This window comes from Orbicella faveolata, unplaced genomic scaffold (assembly GCF_042242905.1).
Source record: "Orbicella faveolata isolate gen_17 unplaced genomic scaffold, um_ofav_v1 contig_2, whole genome shotgun sequence".
NCBI classification, from domain to species: Eukaryota; Metazoa; Cnidaria; class Anthozoa; order Scleractinia; family Merulinidae; genus Orbicella; species Orbicella faveolata.
The window spans coordinates 279,019-297,231 of record NW_028301547.1 but is presented as its reverse complement, the minus strand read 5'-3'; the positions used below and the strand labels follow the sequence as shown (position 1 = coordinate 297,231).

At 37.8% G+C, this 18,213-nt stretch overlaps 2 protein-coding genes across 2 annotated transcripts; one reads left to right on the top strand and one right to left on the bottom strand.

Moving 5' to 3' along the window:
- Positions 1-2,258: 2,258 nt before the first annotated feature.
- LOC110042878 (neuronal acetylcholine receptor subunit alpha-9-like) lies at positions 2,259-8,756 on the top strand. The gene is made up of 9 exons (XM_089290570.1): positions 2,259-2,465; positions 4,335-4,483; positions 4,743-4,787; positions 5,121-5,230; positions 5,893-6,028; positions 6,341-6,629; positions 7,026-7,243; positions 7,345-7,501; positions 7,696-8,756. The coding sequence occupies exons 1-9, from the start codon at positions 2,414-2,416 to the stop codon at positions 7,911-7,913; spliced, it is 1,374 nt and encodes a 457-aa protein (XP_089146696.1). The 5' UTR covers positions 2,259-2,413; the 3' UTR covers positions 7,914-8,756.
- Positions 8,180-18,199, bottom strand: LOC110042755 (harmonin-like). Its single transcript, XM_089290568.1, has 21 exons — positions 18,025-18,199; positions 17,835-17,902; positions 17,278-17,361; positions 16,872-16,931; positions 16,598-16,665; positions 15,600-15,673; positions 14,569-14,677; positions 14,396-14,420; positions 14,140-14,206; positions 13,836-13,942; positions 12,957-13,041; positions 12,801-12,860; positions 12,518-12,574; positions 12,199-12,409; positions 11,695-11,794; positions 10,973-11,069; positions 10,194-10,247; positions 9,817-9,904; positions 9,589-9,698; positions 9,099-9,208; positions 8,180-8,700 (listed from the first exon to the last, which is right to left on the bottom strand). Exons 1-21 carry the CDS (start codon positions 18,091-18,093, stop codon positions 8,682-8,684), a joined length of 1,722 nt encoding a protein of 573 aa, XP_089146694.1. The 5' UTR covers positions 18,094-18,199; the 3' UTR covers positions 8,180-8,681.
- Positions 18,200-18,213: the final 14 nt, after the last annotated feature.

Sequence of the window (18,213 nt, the reverse complement as noted above, 5' to 3'; positions counted from 1 at the left end):
TGTTGCCAACGCAACGCTTCCGTTTGGTCGCTGTTTACAAATGCTGAGAGACATGAGGTGGAAACCCTTACTAGCATGTGGCGCAACATGTAAAGAGTGCTCTAAGAATGTTGATGCATTGTGATTATAAAGATAGAGCGCTTGTACAACAATAGGAAGTGAAAGTTAGGTTAATCGAGTGACAAGCTTGAACTGAGCAGTCCGCCAAACTTTTCAAGAACTTTATTAATTCGCTGGCGATTAGAAGGTGGTATAAGAAAAGAAATCATCTACAGAGGATAGCATTTTAAAATACTTACCACCAAATTTCTCAAAACTAATATGAAAGAATGCGCGAAACAATTTATAAGAAGAATTTACCGCGAATCTTGGCACTACTGACTGTTATAAGGATAAAGAGAAAACACAACAGAGTGTTGTTTACACGAGAGGCCACTAATTTTAGTTCTCGCTGTATGTGATGTTTTTCCATTCCCATGTCAACTGTTGCCAAAAAACAATGTAACGTTAACTTTAAATTACTTCCAGATTTGGACAATTTTTATCATCTAATTGAGGAGACTGAAAAACTAATATTGAGGCCCAAAACGGCTTGATAATTGTCAGTGCGTTATCAAAGAGACTTTCCTGGAAACAAACACTGTTTTTTTTTAACTCGATCAACTTGACGATTGATATCTTTAGTATTTGATATTGGATTAATTAGCTTAGTGGGTAGCTGTCATTGTATCGTATTTTTCTGTGCTAAAATTTATTTTAGACCGTTACTGAACGATGACCTCGAAAGAAATCATTGCATGGGGTTTTTTTACTTTCCTTTGCCGAAAACTTGACGTTATATTAACATTCGACTGGCATACCTCATTTCTAGAAACAGATAAAATACACACTGACAAATATCAATTGAATTGGTTAGACCAGAACTAAGTTATTGTGTATATTGAAGGTTCGCAGGTGCAATAATTCAAAATAAAGGCAGTCCATTATATTTTTAATCCTTTTCAATTGGAGCTTGGTTAAGCTTAATGTGGAGCTTTTTTTTCGGACGGTAGGAATACTTAGAAACCTCTTGAGCTATGAACGTGATAGCCCTCGGTTAATTGTTTGATAACATGACACAGGAGATGAGTTAGCCCATCAACAACAACAACAACAACAACAAAAAACAAATAAGGATGTTAAAGATTGGAGAAGATTGAGTGAGAAATTATTACAAATGTCGAATTAATCTATAATTAAGGTCAAAGCTGTATACATTAACAGTGTATGACTTGGAACTACGAATATCACGAACATTTTGTATTCCGATGAAAACAGCTAAGGTATATCAGTTTCTATGTTTTCTCTATAAGAGTTTTTATTGGGTAGATTTTAATTCCGAAAAAAATAAATTTGTCCGTTGCTAGATCCTTTGATTTTCAATGGATGATGCAATTATTGAATTAACACGTTTCATAATTTGCTTTCGCTTCTAATAAACAACAACAACCAACCATTTTATTTTGCCAGATTTCTAAGAAAATAATAAAAAAACAGCACAAAGACAACTAATTTGATTAAGCAAACAAATTACTCAGAATAGTAAGAAAACTAAACAAGCTGAGTAGACAGAAGAAAAAACTTATTTGCTTTACTTCGTAATGGAACGAAAAAGTTTACAATATTTGCAATAAAGTATCATACGGAGAATCGGCGAGAAATTAAAAAGCTGATATCTGGGATGTTTCATTGAGTTATATTAATTACATCGTTGGATGAAGAAGTTGACCTTGAATTTCATAGACAAACGTTAGTTTGAGAAAAGTACGTGCCAAGTTTCACACATGTCAAACACCGACGAAAAACAACAACAGATTAAATTGTTACCACGGTAACGTTAACGGGAAAGCGGATTCTCGCCAACCCAACTTGGACACTGACGGTTTAGAGAAGCTCAAAACACATGGAACCTGGCCCAACAATAACAGTGTTTATTTGGGAGAACGGTTATATATTTGAACACTATCACATTGGGAAATGAAGTCGGCTATCAATTCCTAGGGTAGACATATGAACATGAATTACACAATATACAGAAACGAATAGCTTAATGTTTTTAATTTGGGTTTAGACAATGATTATTCAAAGATGAAGGCATTTATATTAAGTTTTAATTAAATAAATGTTACAAGCGATGGCAGAGTACGTTGAATATTTAAAGAACAAGTTCTAATCAATAATGAATCGTGTTTTCACTCGTTTGGTCGTTGCTATTTATTTGTGAACCATAATAGTGGCTTGCCACCTGCACTGAACAGCTCTCTCGAGCCATTCTGTTCATTAACATGCGGCGTTGAGCAATTTCCGTAACACGACTGCAGTAAAATATGTTTCATTCAATGCTTGTGTTTTTGGCGGAATTCTTGAAGCAAAAATGTACATTTTCACCAAGATGTATCCGGCTTGGCTTGTAATCGTCTTCCAAGGTAAGCGTGTTTTTACTGTTAAACTTTGTCCATCAATATTCATTCTTTATTACAAAGCCAAGATAGTGGTTTATTTCACGCACCCTGAAGCAGCAAGCGAAAAATGTCTACTACCAAACATCTTTTCCTTTCTAAGGCTGACTACCTTAACACGAATCAATTCGTCATTGAGAATTTCACTAAACCGTTAGCAAGGAAGGTTGATTAATTTCCATATGCAATAATACTTGTGAAATGTTCGTGGCTAGTCTGACGCGGCGTTTCGTCTCGGCCAAGAGACTCTTCAGAGACCTTTAGAATTCAAAGGCAAACTCGTTGAGCATCACGCCCAAAGTCCCGTTCGCAAATTCTTGATGTTGACAGTCTGGCCCTCTATCGCAGAAGGATTCCCAACCGTACGTTCACGAGTTAAATTTATACAAAAGCAAACAATTGTCAAATACTTGTGAAATGTTCGTGGCTAGTCTGACGCGGCGTTTCGTCTCGGCCAAGAGACTCTTCAGAGACCTTTAGAATTCAAAGGCAAACTCGCTGAGCATCACGCCCAAAGTCCCGTTCGCAAATTCTTGATGTTGACAGTCTGGCCCTCTATCGCAGAAGAATTCCCAACCGTACGTTCACGAGTTAAATTTATACAAAAGCAAACAATTGTCAAATACTTGTGAAATGTTCGTGGCTAGTCTGACGCGGCGTTTCGTCTCGGCCAAGAGACTCTTCAGAGACCTTTAGAATTCAAAGGCAAACTCGTTGAGCATCACGCCCGAAGTCCCGTTCGCAAATTCTTGATGTTGACAGTCTGGCCCTCTATCGCAGAAGGATTCCCAACCGTACGTTCACGAGTTAATTGTTTGCTTTTGTATAAATTTAACTCGTGAACGTACGGTTGGGAATCCTTCTGCGATAGAGGGCCAGACTGTCAACATCAAGAATTTGCGAACGGGACTTCGGGCGTGATGCTCAACGAGTTTGCCTTTGAATTCTAAAGGTCTCTGAAGAGTCTCTTGGCCGAGACGAAACGCCGCGTCAGACTAGCCACGAACATTTCACAAGTATTTGACAATTGTTTGCTTTTGTATAAATTTAACTCGTGAACGTACGGTTGGGAATCCTTCTGCGATAGAGGGCCAGACTGTCAACATCAAGAATTTGCGAACGGGACTTTGGGCGTGATGCTCAACGAGTTTGCCTTTGAATTCTAAAGGTCTCTGAAGAGTCTCTTGGCCGAGACGAAACGCCGCGTCAGACTAGCCACGAACATTTCACAAGTATTTGACAATTGTTTGCTTTTGTATAAATATGCAATAATGACAACGAATTAACATGGTGTAAACCTGTTGTCAAACAGTAGAAAGGTATGTTCATATAGAGAGTAGTAACAGCGCATGTGACTATTCTTTTTAAATATGAAGGGATGGCATTTTCATTTCGCGTCTTATTCATATTTAGCTATGCATCTGTTGTGACGTCACATAGCAGCCATGATGACTAGCCAAATAATTGCTGCTTGATCATCCCAGATGAATACATGATAACCATTTTGAAAACTTCACTTAAGCTTGAAACTTTCAATTGAATGAGTGAGCAAAAAATCGCTTGAAAGCCAAACAGACCAATCGATACACAGTAAACCGAACTGAATGCAACAAAATGAGAACCATAAACAGTGAAAGGGCAGTATGAGCCAGCTAATGAGTTGAGTTTGTACCGGGGAGCCACACGTTATCACTGTGTACTTGCTTCATATCATCGCGACTTTCGATTAATTGGCGATAAATTAACACTTGCTATCCGCGGGCCAAACAACATGTAATTTTACAATGAAAGAATATAAAGATTATTGTTGTTATGTCCCTTTTGTGTGCTTTACAGGAGTGCTATGTTGCTACTGTCAAGAGGGAGACCTAACAAGATATCTTCTGAATACTACACGTTACAGCAACAAGTTTAGACCGATTTTAGATGATAATGACACCATAGAAGTGAAGCACAGTTTGATTCTTCACCGGATTGTTAAAGTAGTAAGTAAAGCGCTCGAAGTCTCACTCTCAGGAGTAATTTCGCACCAGTCTCCACACGTTTGATCCCTTAGAATGGCCAACAGCACATGACTGACTTACTGGCTGGTTGGCTGATTGGTTAACTGGTTGACCAGCTGACTGACTGTCCGACTAACTGACTGACTGTCCGACTGACTGACTGACTGGTGGTTTGATGTGATGTCGTAATATTTTTGCTTTTGCTAATCAATATTATTTTTATTTTATCTCTGTTCCTTAGGACGAAAAACATCTGAAGATCGATTTAGATGTAAGAATTAAAATGGTAAGTTTTTTAACGTGTGTAGACGCTGTTTATTCGAAGCCATATGAACGTTTTCTCTTTCGTTTAATATGTTATTATAATATGTATTATAATATGGATGTTATTATAAGAGGACAAATTAATTAACGATAAATGCGATTGATTTTCTTTTTTGGCTTTTTGCTGATCGCAGTAAATACATGATCAATTTATCTCATGTGTGTAACCATTGGCTTAATTTGCTTTGATTGGAAAGTGTTTTTATATCATAATATAATATACCAGACATTACTAATCATTTACAATGTCTTGTGGGATATTTAATATTTCAGTTCACTGTTTTTTTTTATTTAGCATTGGAGAGATATGCATCTGAGATGGACTCCTTCAAAATACGGCGAAATAAGACAGATTAACATAGATGATATTGATATATGGACACCGCGTGTCATTTTATACAACAAGTAAGTTGAGTTTGATTGGGTGCACATGACAACCCATAGGCTGATGATGGTGTTTCTTTTTGTCTTTTTCTTTCATCTATTAAACGTTTCAGCTACTGCGTAGCTTAGAGTAGCCAGACCCCACTCACTGTAAATAATCTGCATCGCACAGGTTATGACTACAGGCTTGATTTGGGTTCGAGATCTTGTTCCAATTTCCTTGTGACAAATTCTTTTGTTATTTTTCTCTTGGAAAAATTAGCATGTATAATAGCTACTCTTAAATTCGAGAAAAAATAAAGTTTATGTATGTGTATGTATGTAGGGTAGTGTGCCGATCTTGTGACTGAGATCACGCACTTGCTGTTGATCCTTGAAACGTAGACTGACTCTTAGGACGCCGCTGTCTTCGCTTGAATTTCTTTTACACCCACTTAACTTGTTCTGTATCTATTCAAGCTGACGCAAGTGAAGTAGAAGTTTTATGCACCGCATTAACGGTAGAAATTAAAATGTGGCTTGAGGTATCAACTGAATAACTTAAGTGAATACGGTACTTATCTATATATCAATAGCAACTTTTTGCACTCGTTTATTTTGACACCAGGAGAAACCGGAATTTTCCAACCAATCTTGCATGGTCAAACCCAATAAAGACTTTAGATTTAGTTTTTCTTCTTTAGTGCCGACTTTGATGATTCGGACACAAATCCTTTCAAAGCTACCGTGACATATGATGGGAATGTTACGTGGGTTGTTCCCATGACTACTATGAGCTCCTGTCAAATAAGCGTGGAGAACTTTCCGTTTGATGAACAGGTTAGTGACTTGACGTCATATACACTAGTCAACAAATCAAGGATTGCCAACCTCAATGACTGAATGACAGGCAGACAGATAGACAGACACACTAACTGACTGACGGACGGACGGACTGACTGTCTAAATGACCGACTGACTAACTGATTGACCGACTGACTGACTGACTGACTGACCGGCTGGCTGACTGACTGACTGACTGATCAATTGATTGATTGACTGACTGACAAGACAGCTTCTTCGACTAAACTAATTTTAAAATACTAAGAAGCAGTAAGAAGCATTGACGGTTAAATCAAATCTCTTTTTCAGATGTGCAAATTAACATTCGGATCATGGAACTACGACATTACCAAGCTAAACATTAACGCAGCTAGTGACACTGTCTCCACTCAGCAATACCTTGCTAACGGAGAATGGCAGCTGATCAATGCTCGATCTGAACAAAGCCTCATGTCGCATTTCTGTTGCAAAGCGATGGTGTCTGGAGTGTCGTATGTTCTTCACATCAGGCGGCTGTCTCAATTTTACGTCACGAATTTCATCACACCGTGCGCACTGATCGCTGTGTTGACTCTTCTAGTATTTCTAATGCCTGAAGGTTAGGGATGTTTCCTCATATCCACTGCCTGCATCAGCTCCTAAATAGTGTGCGCCACCTTTCTGATAAGTCAGTATTCAGCCATACAACCAGTAAGCCAATCAGCTAACCAGTCAGTGAGACAGTAAATCAGTGAGTCAGTCAGTCAGAGACAGAAATCAGTCAGTCAGACAGTCAATCATTCAGTCAGTATGCCAGTCAGACAGTCAGACAGTCGACCAGTAAGCTAATCAGCCAACCAGTCAGTCAGTCCGTTCGTCAGGCGGTCTGTTAGGCAGTGCGTCCGTTCGTCCGTCAGTCAGTCAGTCAAGCTAACTTGCTAGTCGGTCGTATAGGCGCTCTTTTGGTATTTTGGGAGCAAAGGTTTGTAACGATGTCATTCAATTTCAATTTCAGATACTGGCGAGCGGATGGCAGTCGGAGTAACAATTCTGCTCTCTCTTGCGGTATTTTTCTTAATGGTGGAGGAAAAAATGCCAGTTTCTGAGAACCTTCCACTGATTGGTAAATACTACTGCTCCACAATAATAGAGGTGTCCCTGTCACTTGCTGCAATGTGTTACATGCTGCGATTTGTCCACAACCGGCCATGCGCATTGCCAGTCTGGAAACGGGTGAGTAAAGAAAACAGATAATATACCAGTAATGGACAAGCATGCAATTCAAAATAACTACCAGTACTCCTCGACGGTTCACTCTTGGTATTCTTTTTCAGAAATACATACTGGGCTACTTGGCGCGAATTGTTTTCTACAAAACCGGACAAGAAAAGGCCGAACAAGAAACGACGTCACACAAAAAAGCACAGTCGAACCCTCGGAATGAAGAAAACGAGAAGGTTGCACGGAGAGCAGTGAACAAGTGGAGAAAACGTAAGATGCTAATCACTGTTTGTACAATCACTTTAGCATGACGGGGAATGATTGAAAGTCTCTTAATGGCGTATACCTTGCGTCCAGTTAAATTTCGGCAAATCGTCCCTGTGATAGATGACTTTTATCATCACCAGTTACTTACCGTCCCCAATGTAATCTATAGAACTGTAATTGTTTACTTTATTTGACAGCGTTGCAAGAAAAGAAGTCTGAACTCCCTGTAGCCGAGTCCCGCGCGGTCAAGATCCTAGCTGACAACGTCAAAGAACAAGATAAGACGGATGAACTTAGAGAGGAATGGGTACTAGCTGCGAATGTCCTCAACAGATTCTTTATTTGGCTGTTTCTCATCTCAGTCGTTATTACTCTTATCGCTGTGTTTGCAGTGGACACAAGATTTGGAACTTAAACCTGAGTAATTTATCAATTTATTGATTATTTGTAATTTTTTTACTTATATATCTAGATACAGTCTGGATAGATTCAGTACAGGGGAGGGGAGAAAAGGGGATATTACCCAGATTTTCACGTGCTGAAAGAAGACTTCCGCTCGGGTTGTCGATACATAAATCACCAACAACAGTTCTTTTCAGAACTTCCCTCGGCCAGGTGACCACACTAAACGAACCAGAACATGTATATATCAGTACTCCAGGAACCAAACAGTACTATATGTTCTGTTGAGTCCAACCATTTTATTGACATTCAGACAAGAATGATAAATATAACTGTGCATAAAATCTCGATATACAAATGTTAAAAACAAATAAATATACTTGTTAAATATATCTACAACATATATCTCCTTTTGTCTTGGCAGGCAACACTCTTCCTCCAGTGTTTTCCAGTCTGAAAGTAATACTCTAGATTTGAAACAAATTTACTTTGTGTAATGGATTGAAAAGATACAACACCTATTTTCTGTTTGATACTTTACGAATACTCATCGGTTTAGCGGTCTATCTATTTCGAGCCAGGAAAAGACTTCTTTGTGAACAGTTCTAATCATTGTGAGAATTTTCACGATAATTTTGACAAGACTTAATGAACTTCGTGAGTCTATATCTTTCTTCAAAAGTGATAAAATAAGTAACAACAAGAATCTAAACTAAGTCTTCATTTATATTTCCTTTTCTAACGCTCTGTCAAAGCGTTATTTGTGCGACGGGAGAATTAACTAAAGCCATGTGTCATACCTGAAAGAAAACCGAACAGAAATATATTAAATGAATAAACTGTAGTTAAAATTATACTTCATAGCACCTTCATTATTACAGTTCTCAAACGTAATCAAATCGACAAGTGACGACACTTTTCTTGTGATAACGTGTATCAATCGACTGCGTGACTTCCACAGGAAACTATTAACATTCAGTCAAAAGATGGATCAGTTTGTTACGTAAAAAAATCAAGTGAGCCAAAAAGAGTTTCCAGGGTCCTTAAGTGAGGAGTGTTTTCTTATATTTCAAGGAATTTCTTCGCTTGTTATCTACGATCAAAACTCTGCTACTTGAGCTCAGCAACAACAGCTCGCAGTGTTCACCCCCTCTACTACCCCCCTGCGTCAATGATCCTAGCATACAAAACTACTTACACCTCCACCCCAGTGACGGGATCTCGTTTCCTCACTACACTGCCACTTCTCAGAACTGGCCGCCGGCTCGCTCTTTTCAAAGAAATGGCCACGACGAGATCGATATTTTCCTGAGTGCAGCAATAACAGCAAAGACACAATATTATTAGATCTCATACCTTCACTCTCAAGCTCGATAAATTATCAATTCTCCTAACTTGTTACCATGGATATTCCTCAGTGTTAGTTCTGAGAACTTGATTTGGCATCAAGATAATGTCCCTTGGTTGATTATTCTGCGTACTCTCATAAGTTACCTTCTTGACAATGCACTGGTATTGTAAGGTCAAATTAGTTATCGATCACTCAGTCCAAACCGAGATCCAACGAGAATAGGAAGATGACAGTTCCTTTGTCGCGTATAAAAGTCCGTTAAATTTAAATGCATTTGCCCCTCTAAAAATTATTTTCCAATGGCTATTTATGCAAAGTATATTACATACAAACTTACTGAGTTTCTGTTCATGGCCTTGTTTAACTCCTCGTGAGCTTCTTGCACACTTACTCCAAGGAGACTGGTGCCCTCCACATTTAGCAACTGATCTCCAGGACATACTCCGCCTAAAAGAAGGAGCTCATGAACAGAAAACTGGGGAAGAATAGTCCATGTACTCAATTGGGCACTAGTAAGTCATGAAGTTTAAACGTGATTGGATCAGCGAGGGAAACAGAAACATACCGTGTACAGCCACACAGCCATGTTCTTGAACACCTGTCACGTAAATTCCGCCATCGCGTTCCTCCAACTCTAGCCCTAACTCTGACACCTGCAGTTTAAAACCAAGAAAGAAGAAAATGTCAAGACATAAAATGTAGAAAACTCACTTAGCCGACATTCTCACTAGCAAAAAGGCTTGGGACTACGCTCGAGTGACTGGTCACGATTCATTTCAGGTAGGGTGGCATAGGCTTGGCGGATATAAGTACTATTGAACCCTTAAAACCGCAGCCGCGGCATTGTTCCAAGTACAATAAACAGGATTTTATTAGAGATCTCGAAAGATAAATACACCGGTCAGAGGCATTAACATTTCACAAAGGTCAGCTATTATTTACCTTTTCAATTGACAAAAAGTGAGCTTCTCTCCCCTCAAGCACGTCATCTTCAAACTATAACAAAAGAAAATTCAAGCGGGAAATGATCATCATAGTATTAAACAATTCACTTGCTGTTGTTTCTGGTTGTTAACCGAGTTCTGTACTCTGAGTGAACAAAGTAACACAATCCGACTTAGTTTCTGGAATCCTCTTAATTCATTAATAATTCATCGAGTTTCGACAACGGAAATCATGACGGTCTTAATTAGCGTAGGTTTTGACAATTTTGTTTCTCTGTTGTCTCCCTAGTTTTAGTTTCGATTGAGAAGATATATCAAACACTAAAGACAGTGTTTGACCACATTTCCAAACACCTTGAGGTTCGTCAGAAATCAAAATACTCCACTGCGCATCGTATTTTCAACTCCCTTCTCGATGTTTTGAAATGTGGTCAAAAACGGTCTTTCGTGTTTGATATGTTACCGCTGGGTTACTTTTAGCCTGCGAGCAGGTTGTAATGCGCTCCAGCACGAGCAAAGGTGACGCAGCGAGAGACGAGTCGACGAGCAAAGTGAGCCGGTGAAAATCAGAGCTCTTATTTTCACCGGCTCATCTCTGAGGGTTTGACCTTTGATTGTGGCGCAGTGCCTGAGCCTGCTTGTAGGCTATGTTACTAAGTTAGGCTCATTATCCTTTACAGTGTGACATGTGGTGTGAGTCCCCGGTCAGTGAACTTTCTTGTACGTTTATGTAAGGAACATTGTGTACCCTGCCTTTCGGTTGACTTCATATAATACCTGTACATTGCTGGGATGCAAAGACGCGGGATGCACATCACTGACCACAGTTTCTTCATGGTAGTTTTTACTGGTTCCTGCAACAACAACTTGTACACTGAAATAGAGAAAAAAGAGGGCCAAACTTGAAACATTTTATACCATCCTTTTTCAGAGGGTCTATTTCAAGGTGACCTGGTACTGAACTAAAAAACAGTGCTATTAATCAGTGTCAAGTTTGCGGGTTTACATAAGTTCTTACAATGTCTGATTACAACCACAATGCCTTTTTGCGTTTCATTCTTAGCTTATGATGCAGTTAGTTTTAGGAGGGTAAAGGAGAATTCAGGGAATAATCTTCATTCATTGTTTGTTATTTTTAATGGTAGCTGCCGGTTTCGCCTCATAGCAAGTTCGTCCCCACCGAGTTCGCTCCCACATTGACTCAATTTGATCAAGTTCGCCCCCAACCAGATCGAATTGAATTCTTGGATGATAACTTAAAAATAAGGTCGCTTTCTGAGAGTGAACAGTTCTGTTAACTCACACTAAAAGTACTATAATTAATAATCCTCTCAGAATTCAGGAAACTACAAACATGAAACCAGTAGCAAGACCAAGAAGATAAGCCGCAGTTTGCGACTCACTGATGAAAAGACATCTCAGCTCTCATTCAACTGAATCCTTCAAGATGCATTCAAATTTACACTGAACTGAAATGAAACCGTGACCAGAGAACTTACGTTTCTGAAAACGCTGCTCGTTTGTGACTGTTGGGTGTAAGCTCTGAGCACTGGGATTTGTTGGACGGCTGACTGACTTCTGCATTTTCTACTTCCCTTCCTGAGCAGAAAATCACAGGAAATTAACGAGAAAGAGTTTTAAAACAACTTAACTGCATGTTGATTATTATTTTGTGTACTATCTTAGTCCACAGTTGGGACTTATTAACGAGCAAATGATAAAGATCTCTCACGAGACTCGCATTTTATAAATTGTCCATATTGTAATCTACATTAACGTGGAGTAATAAGGGAAAGATTATCTTTCAACTTGTCGCTCGACAACGTTGAAAGCGTCATAGCGTGTATTACTAGTCAAGTTGTTAATCGTGGCATCACGTTGCACAAAGTTCACACTGCCGCAACTTGCCACATAGCTGGTAGTTAAATACAAGCAAAGATGTTTGTCAAGTTTCAATGCAACAGTGTTGCAAGACAAGTCTGATACAACAGGTTTAACTGTACCTTCAGTTGCTCCCTTAGATTTCTCATGCCCCTGATCATCCTCTTCACGTTTTGATTGCAGCAGCTGCTTGAAGTGCATCTGTTCTTTGGCTTTATCTAATCTTTCTTTTTCTTCCGCTTTTCGAGTTAGCAGCTGAGTTTTAATGGCAAATTCTGGTAGTTTGTCCTTCTGCTGTTTAGCAATTTCCTCCATGATAAACTGTTCTGCTTCCTGTTGCAAAAAATGTAATGCTTGCTTGAACAAAAGCAATGTATTACACCACTGGCGAAAGACAGGCCCCTACTTAATGCTCCAAATGTAATACAAATTACCAGTTACCTTGTCATGCCGGAGAACAAGTTGTAATTCCTTGAAAGACTTCAGCAAGTATATCGCCTATATCAAAAAGAGAAAAGAAAAGAGGTTTGAACTGAACAAACTTAGGTGGGGTGTGTTTGTCAGGTGATGGGTTGGGGGTGGGTTTGCCCGTTTTAACTTGATTCTACTCATGCTGAAGACTGGAGGACTGTCTGTATTTCCTCATCCCCAATGTTCCTGGATGGCCTTTTTAACACACCCACTGGTGTGAATTTGTGAATAGTAAAAATCTCAATGAACTTACCTCTGAGTACCTTAGTTTCATAATATTCTTTCCATTAACTGCCACTATTTGATCACCGATCTAGAAAAAAATTTTTTTTTTACTAACTGAATGTGAGCACCACAACTACCAGTATGTTCTAGGAGCGAGTTGTTGTTGTTGTTGTTGATAACTTACCCGTACACCAGTCTTATCAGCTAATGAGCCTGATGTGACAGAGATCACGAACAGCCCTTCTTTGCCTGGTATGCCATTCCGAACACTAAGAGAATATGACACAGGACAAATCAGGTTTGCTCACAAGACTGATGCTCTACTCTAACTAAATGAGTTCAACTCAGGCACTGTCTTGTGCTTTGAGCAACATTTTGAAAACTGCAAAACAGGATCAAATTTTGTAGAATCTTGAAAATGACAGGAAACCCATAAGGAAAAGAGATAAAACAGAAAGGCAATTAGGATCAACGAAATTGGATATAATATCCCTGGATAACAAGGATAATACTGTAACTGCTACAATTATTATGATCTTTAATCTTTCCTTAATCTTTCTTTAAACATCGTGAAAATTCATCAGGATTTACAAATTCAATGAATATACCTTATTTATATCTATACTACAACTTAATTCTTATCATTACAGTTCATATACCGGTAATTAAAAACAATAGGCTTGAAGTGCTTTGAAATTTAGCAAAAATTGTGCCATCAACACTTATCTCTCTGACCTGTTAAGTTGTGGAATGCATAGCCTGTCACTCATGTTGTAATGCCAGCAGGTACTGCACATGTACTTAATAACGCAATAACGTACATGTATTTACAATTAAAGTCAAAACTGATAAGGATCCCTACAATAAAAAAAGCCATTGTCGAAGGAAAAAATATAATGCGCACATAAAAGAAACTGTACAGTGAATTTTTATTCACACCACTAGTAGTCATGGGTTTTCTTATGGAATTTGACTTGTTAACGTCATATAAATGTAACCTCCCTTTGGTATGCATACATGTACCTTAAGACCTTGAATCAGGGGTGTTAGTGGCAGTTCTTACCTACAACCAATTCCTTTAGGTCCAACAACCAATGTCACTTGCTTGTCGTCTGGAGCAGGTTCAAATCTGAGTTCATCTACAAAGTCTCCTTCTTTGATGAGATAATCCTACAAGCAGTCAAGGCAATACATATACTGACATGATAATGTACTGATGGGCACGCAACTTCTCATGAATATGACTGTACTTGTATGAACAAGTCTACAGTTATACATGGGACTATTAGGCTATGTACACATACTGCCAGTCAGATCTGTTTCACATGCACTATTTTGTTTCTTTATAGATTGTTTTAATTACTCACCAGTAAGTCAGGACGATAATAAACATTTTCTTTTCCCTCTGCAGTTTCCCAGCTGATGATATCATTTCTATTGGAAAAAAATTATAATTAATAAGTAAACAAATTTAATAACTTAAAAGTCAATAAATAAAATATTATTATAAATAAACACACGTTTAGCAATAGCTAGTGAACAAAAAAGTAATAATATTAATATACTAATTGTCACTATAAGAAGCATGTAGAGTGATGAATTAATGGTTCGCCAGGCACTCACATTTTGCATGGCACTTTCCCTGTGGCTGTGAATAAAAGAGAATTGAACATCATCAAACTCACTGAGTGAGTAGTCTTCATAATAAAATAATCAACTGGTACATTATTAAAGTGGATATATAATAATGTTTTTAAATAAACTATTTGTAGTGTGTAATCAAAGGAAATTCTTACTTCTAACTTTCACAAGAAGATTTTTTTGAGACCTCAAGATGTTGACTACCTCTCCATGAGTTGATTCCGCAATGTACAATCCATTGATACTTAAAATCTCATCTCCTGCCTAGACAGAACAAGAAAGTAGGAACAGTATATGTAAAGGGAATACAATCTGTGGTGGTTCAACTGATGGCAATGTATACAATGACTAACTAAGGTTACTCCAAACATTTGCGGGTGTCATCCAGAAAAAAATGCGCATGCGCGTTTTTTTGTGATGAGATCCCCACAAACTATATATCAATAGAAGGGTAACGATATGTAGAATTCGATAATGTTATATTCTGTTTTGCAGATTGATTTCCTCCCAGCGTTCACAGTATGCAAACTTGAGCTTCACAGGAAAGCGATAGTGTTACAGTCATGTTTTAGGTGCACATGTTTTAGGCCAGTAGTCAACAATAATGCACAAAACAGAAGGAAAGTGATAAGCCACAAAACAAAACGAAACTGAGGAGCAATTGCTGAAGTGTGATTATGAGGAGTCACTCTTGAAGAGCATGAAATCTTGAATTGAAAGAAGTCAATATAGGATCTCCGGATTAAGCCGTTTTCCGCGTAAAGGTCACTGAGGAGTCCATGCCTTTTGGGGATTATGACACCTTTACGGTTTATTAACTTTTATTAACAAATTTCTTTTTCCTGATCTCTTTTTTTTTCTTTTTCCCCCCACGTTACAATATTTTATTTTCACTTCCTTGGAAAATGTTACCTTAAATAATGAACTTTAATTTCCTTGAAAAAAAGAAAATTTGGCAAATGTAGCCCCGTGAAGGTTTGGAGTAACCTTCACTGCCCCATGACAATAATTATCATGGGGCAGTTACTCCCTTTTAGACTGGTGAGTGGTGAAATTACTGATCACCATGTAGATCAAACAGGCTAAACTTAATACACTCCAACATAATTTAAATACTGAAGTATTGATTACAAAATTTATTAAGACAAAGTTCTGATTTAGAGCATACATCTGAGCAGAAAAGTACCTTTAGTCCAACAATGTCTGCCTGTGAACCTCGTGAAACAAGAGACACAAAGATTCCAACTCCATGCTCCCGCCCTGTAACAGATTAACAATAAGGAACCTATTAACTGTTGTCAGATGTCACTGTTGTGTTATCAAGTATAAATATTATATACACGGTTACCACAATAGAAATGCTGTTAGCGTGCTACAGATCTATGTGTTAAATTACACACACATATAAATTCTGTTAATTGTACCAGAATGCTCCCCCACACAAAACCAGTTCTAATTAGCTTCCTAGATCCCCTAACTACCTTGAAAGCATGTACAATTTGTACTGAAAGGGCCACAGCCATTTGGCCTAATAAAAATTGTCATTTCATACCGTGTCTGTCCAGTACTGACACCTACATATTATACAACAACTATAATTCCACATGCACATTGGATGCGAGATGCTACCATAACATGTAGATAGCTAATGAGGGGTGTAGCTTGCCAACTTGGCTATAATCGTCTCATATCTAATAAAAACAAGACTAGCGGAATAATTGTTCTATTAAAAACATCCCACCCCCCCCCCCCCCCAAAAAAAAACAGAAAACCAAAGTAACAAAAAATAAAAATGCCCTAAAAATATGCCAGTCCTATGCTTTACCATATTTGTAGAGCATATTATAGTTGCACATGATTATACATGATGGCTAGAAGCTAATGAAAACTCTTTAAACTGTATATATCCAAAAATTCACTTTTTAATCATAGCAAAATTTAGATGTTGAGAAATCAAATATCAAATACAAAATCAAAGGAAACTTATGAACATCTTGTTGATTTCTGAATGGGGGTAAAACTATAACTGACCATGCTACAAATATCATGCCTCAACTGATTGTATTGTTCTGTAAGAATATACGGATCTCCTCTACAGAGGGTTGTTTGGTATGAACTTAATACCCCCCCTCCCTCCCTGGTATGAATTTTTTTGTGAAACACACACACATAGGCAAATTTTACCTCCACGAACACTGAATCCAATGGCACTGTTTCCAAAGTGCTCAAGCTTAATGAGCCGTATTCCATCACTGAAAAAGAGTTACTGGAAATGTCACATCATAATGATGATGATGATGATGATGATGATGATGATGATGATGATGATGATGATGATGATGATGATGATGATGATGATGATGATGATGATGATAATGATGATGATGATGATAAATTACAGTTTGATCTTAGTTACAGGACAGACAGGACTTATTGAGAGTAGTCACACCCCACACACCTTGGTAACTTGGGAATCAAATTCAGGTATGCTGTAGTGTCAGCTGGCTTTACCAAATACCTGTCATAAGTTAGAGTAGATATCAGTCCTAAAAAATAAGTTATGCTACACTCAATTCCAACAGGATTTAGTATTTTGTTGTCCTTTAAACCGCATGCTAATCTTATACTTGATTGTTTCATGATGCATATAACTAACCCAAGTCTACAGAATTGACATACAACACTACCAGGGGTTGATCAAATTCAGTACAGTATATCATACAATGAATAATTTATTGACAGTGCCAGTTGCACTGTTGTGTAAATTTGGCGACTAAGATCAACTTAATCAAATTCAAGGGAAGAAGTTCCCCATAAATTAAGTGGAAGCAGTCAGGAACATACATGTATCAAGTACAACCTACTTCACTTCTCTGAATAGTGGATATCTCTTGGGAGTGTTGATGACAGACTTCAGATCATTCACAAGTTTTTGGAGTGAGTTGGACCTGATGTGAAATAATTTTAATCAATAATTTATTTATCGCTTAATTAACCATTAATAAAAATAAACAGCAAAAACATGTGCAAACTGTGTATGGAAAAAATATTGTGTAAAGGGTCAGGTTGATAGAAATTTATACTCAAATGTTAAGCAAAAAATAATTAGTGGTATAAATCAGTTAACTAAAAACTGTTCTCATTCAGAATTGCAAGTCTCCGTCAGGTTTGATTATTTCCAAGGAAGACCTCCTTTCATTTAGCTACATGTAAGTTTTTACGGATTGATTTGTCATTGCTAACTGATTGCCATAAATTGTAAATATAGATAAATGAATGAATGAATGAATGAATAAATGAATGAATTGATTTAAGAATGTCGTAAATGTGTGTGTCGATCTGCACTCCAAATGCAATCAAAACAATAAAGCTTAAGTGTTTAAGCCTAATTAAATGCTGGAACAAATAACTAGGCGCTTACCCCTGATAGTCCTGGAGAGCCTCATAAAAGGAAACTCTTTCTTCATCGTTCTCAATCAAGACTTTAACCTTGAAGAGTAAAGGATTAACTAAGCTTCTATGTGAATTTGGAGATGAATGTTTGAAGTCATATATCATCTGATATACAGAGCAGTCCCCTCAAACTAAATCAAAATTACAGGGTTAGTTACCTTATTTTTAAACTCTGTAGCGTGTTTAGACAAAGTGTATAGATTCTCCTGCTCAAATCCTCGTCTCATACTTTTCAAAACATACAAAAAAACACCAAAAAATTAAGCGATTTTGCAAACACCATTTCAAAATGTGTGGCCTTAGCTCTTGAGAAAAAGGCCTGGGTGCTAATGTTTGAGAATTGTGAA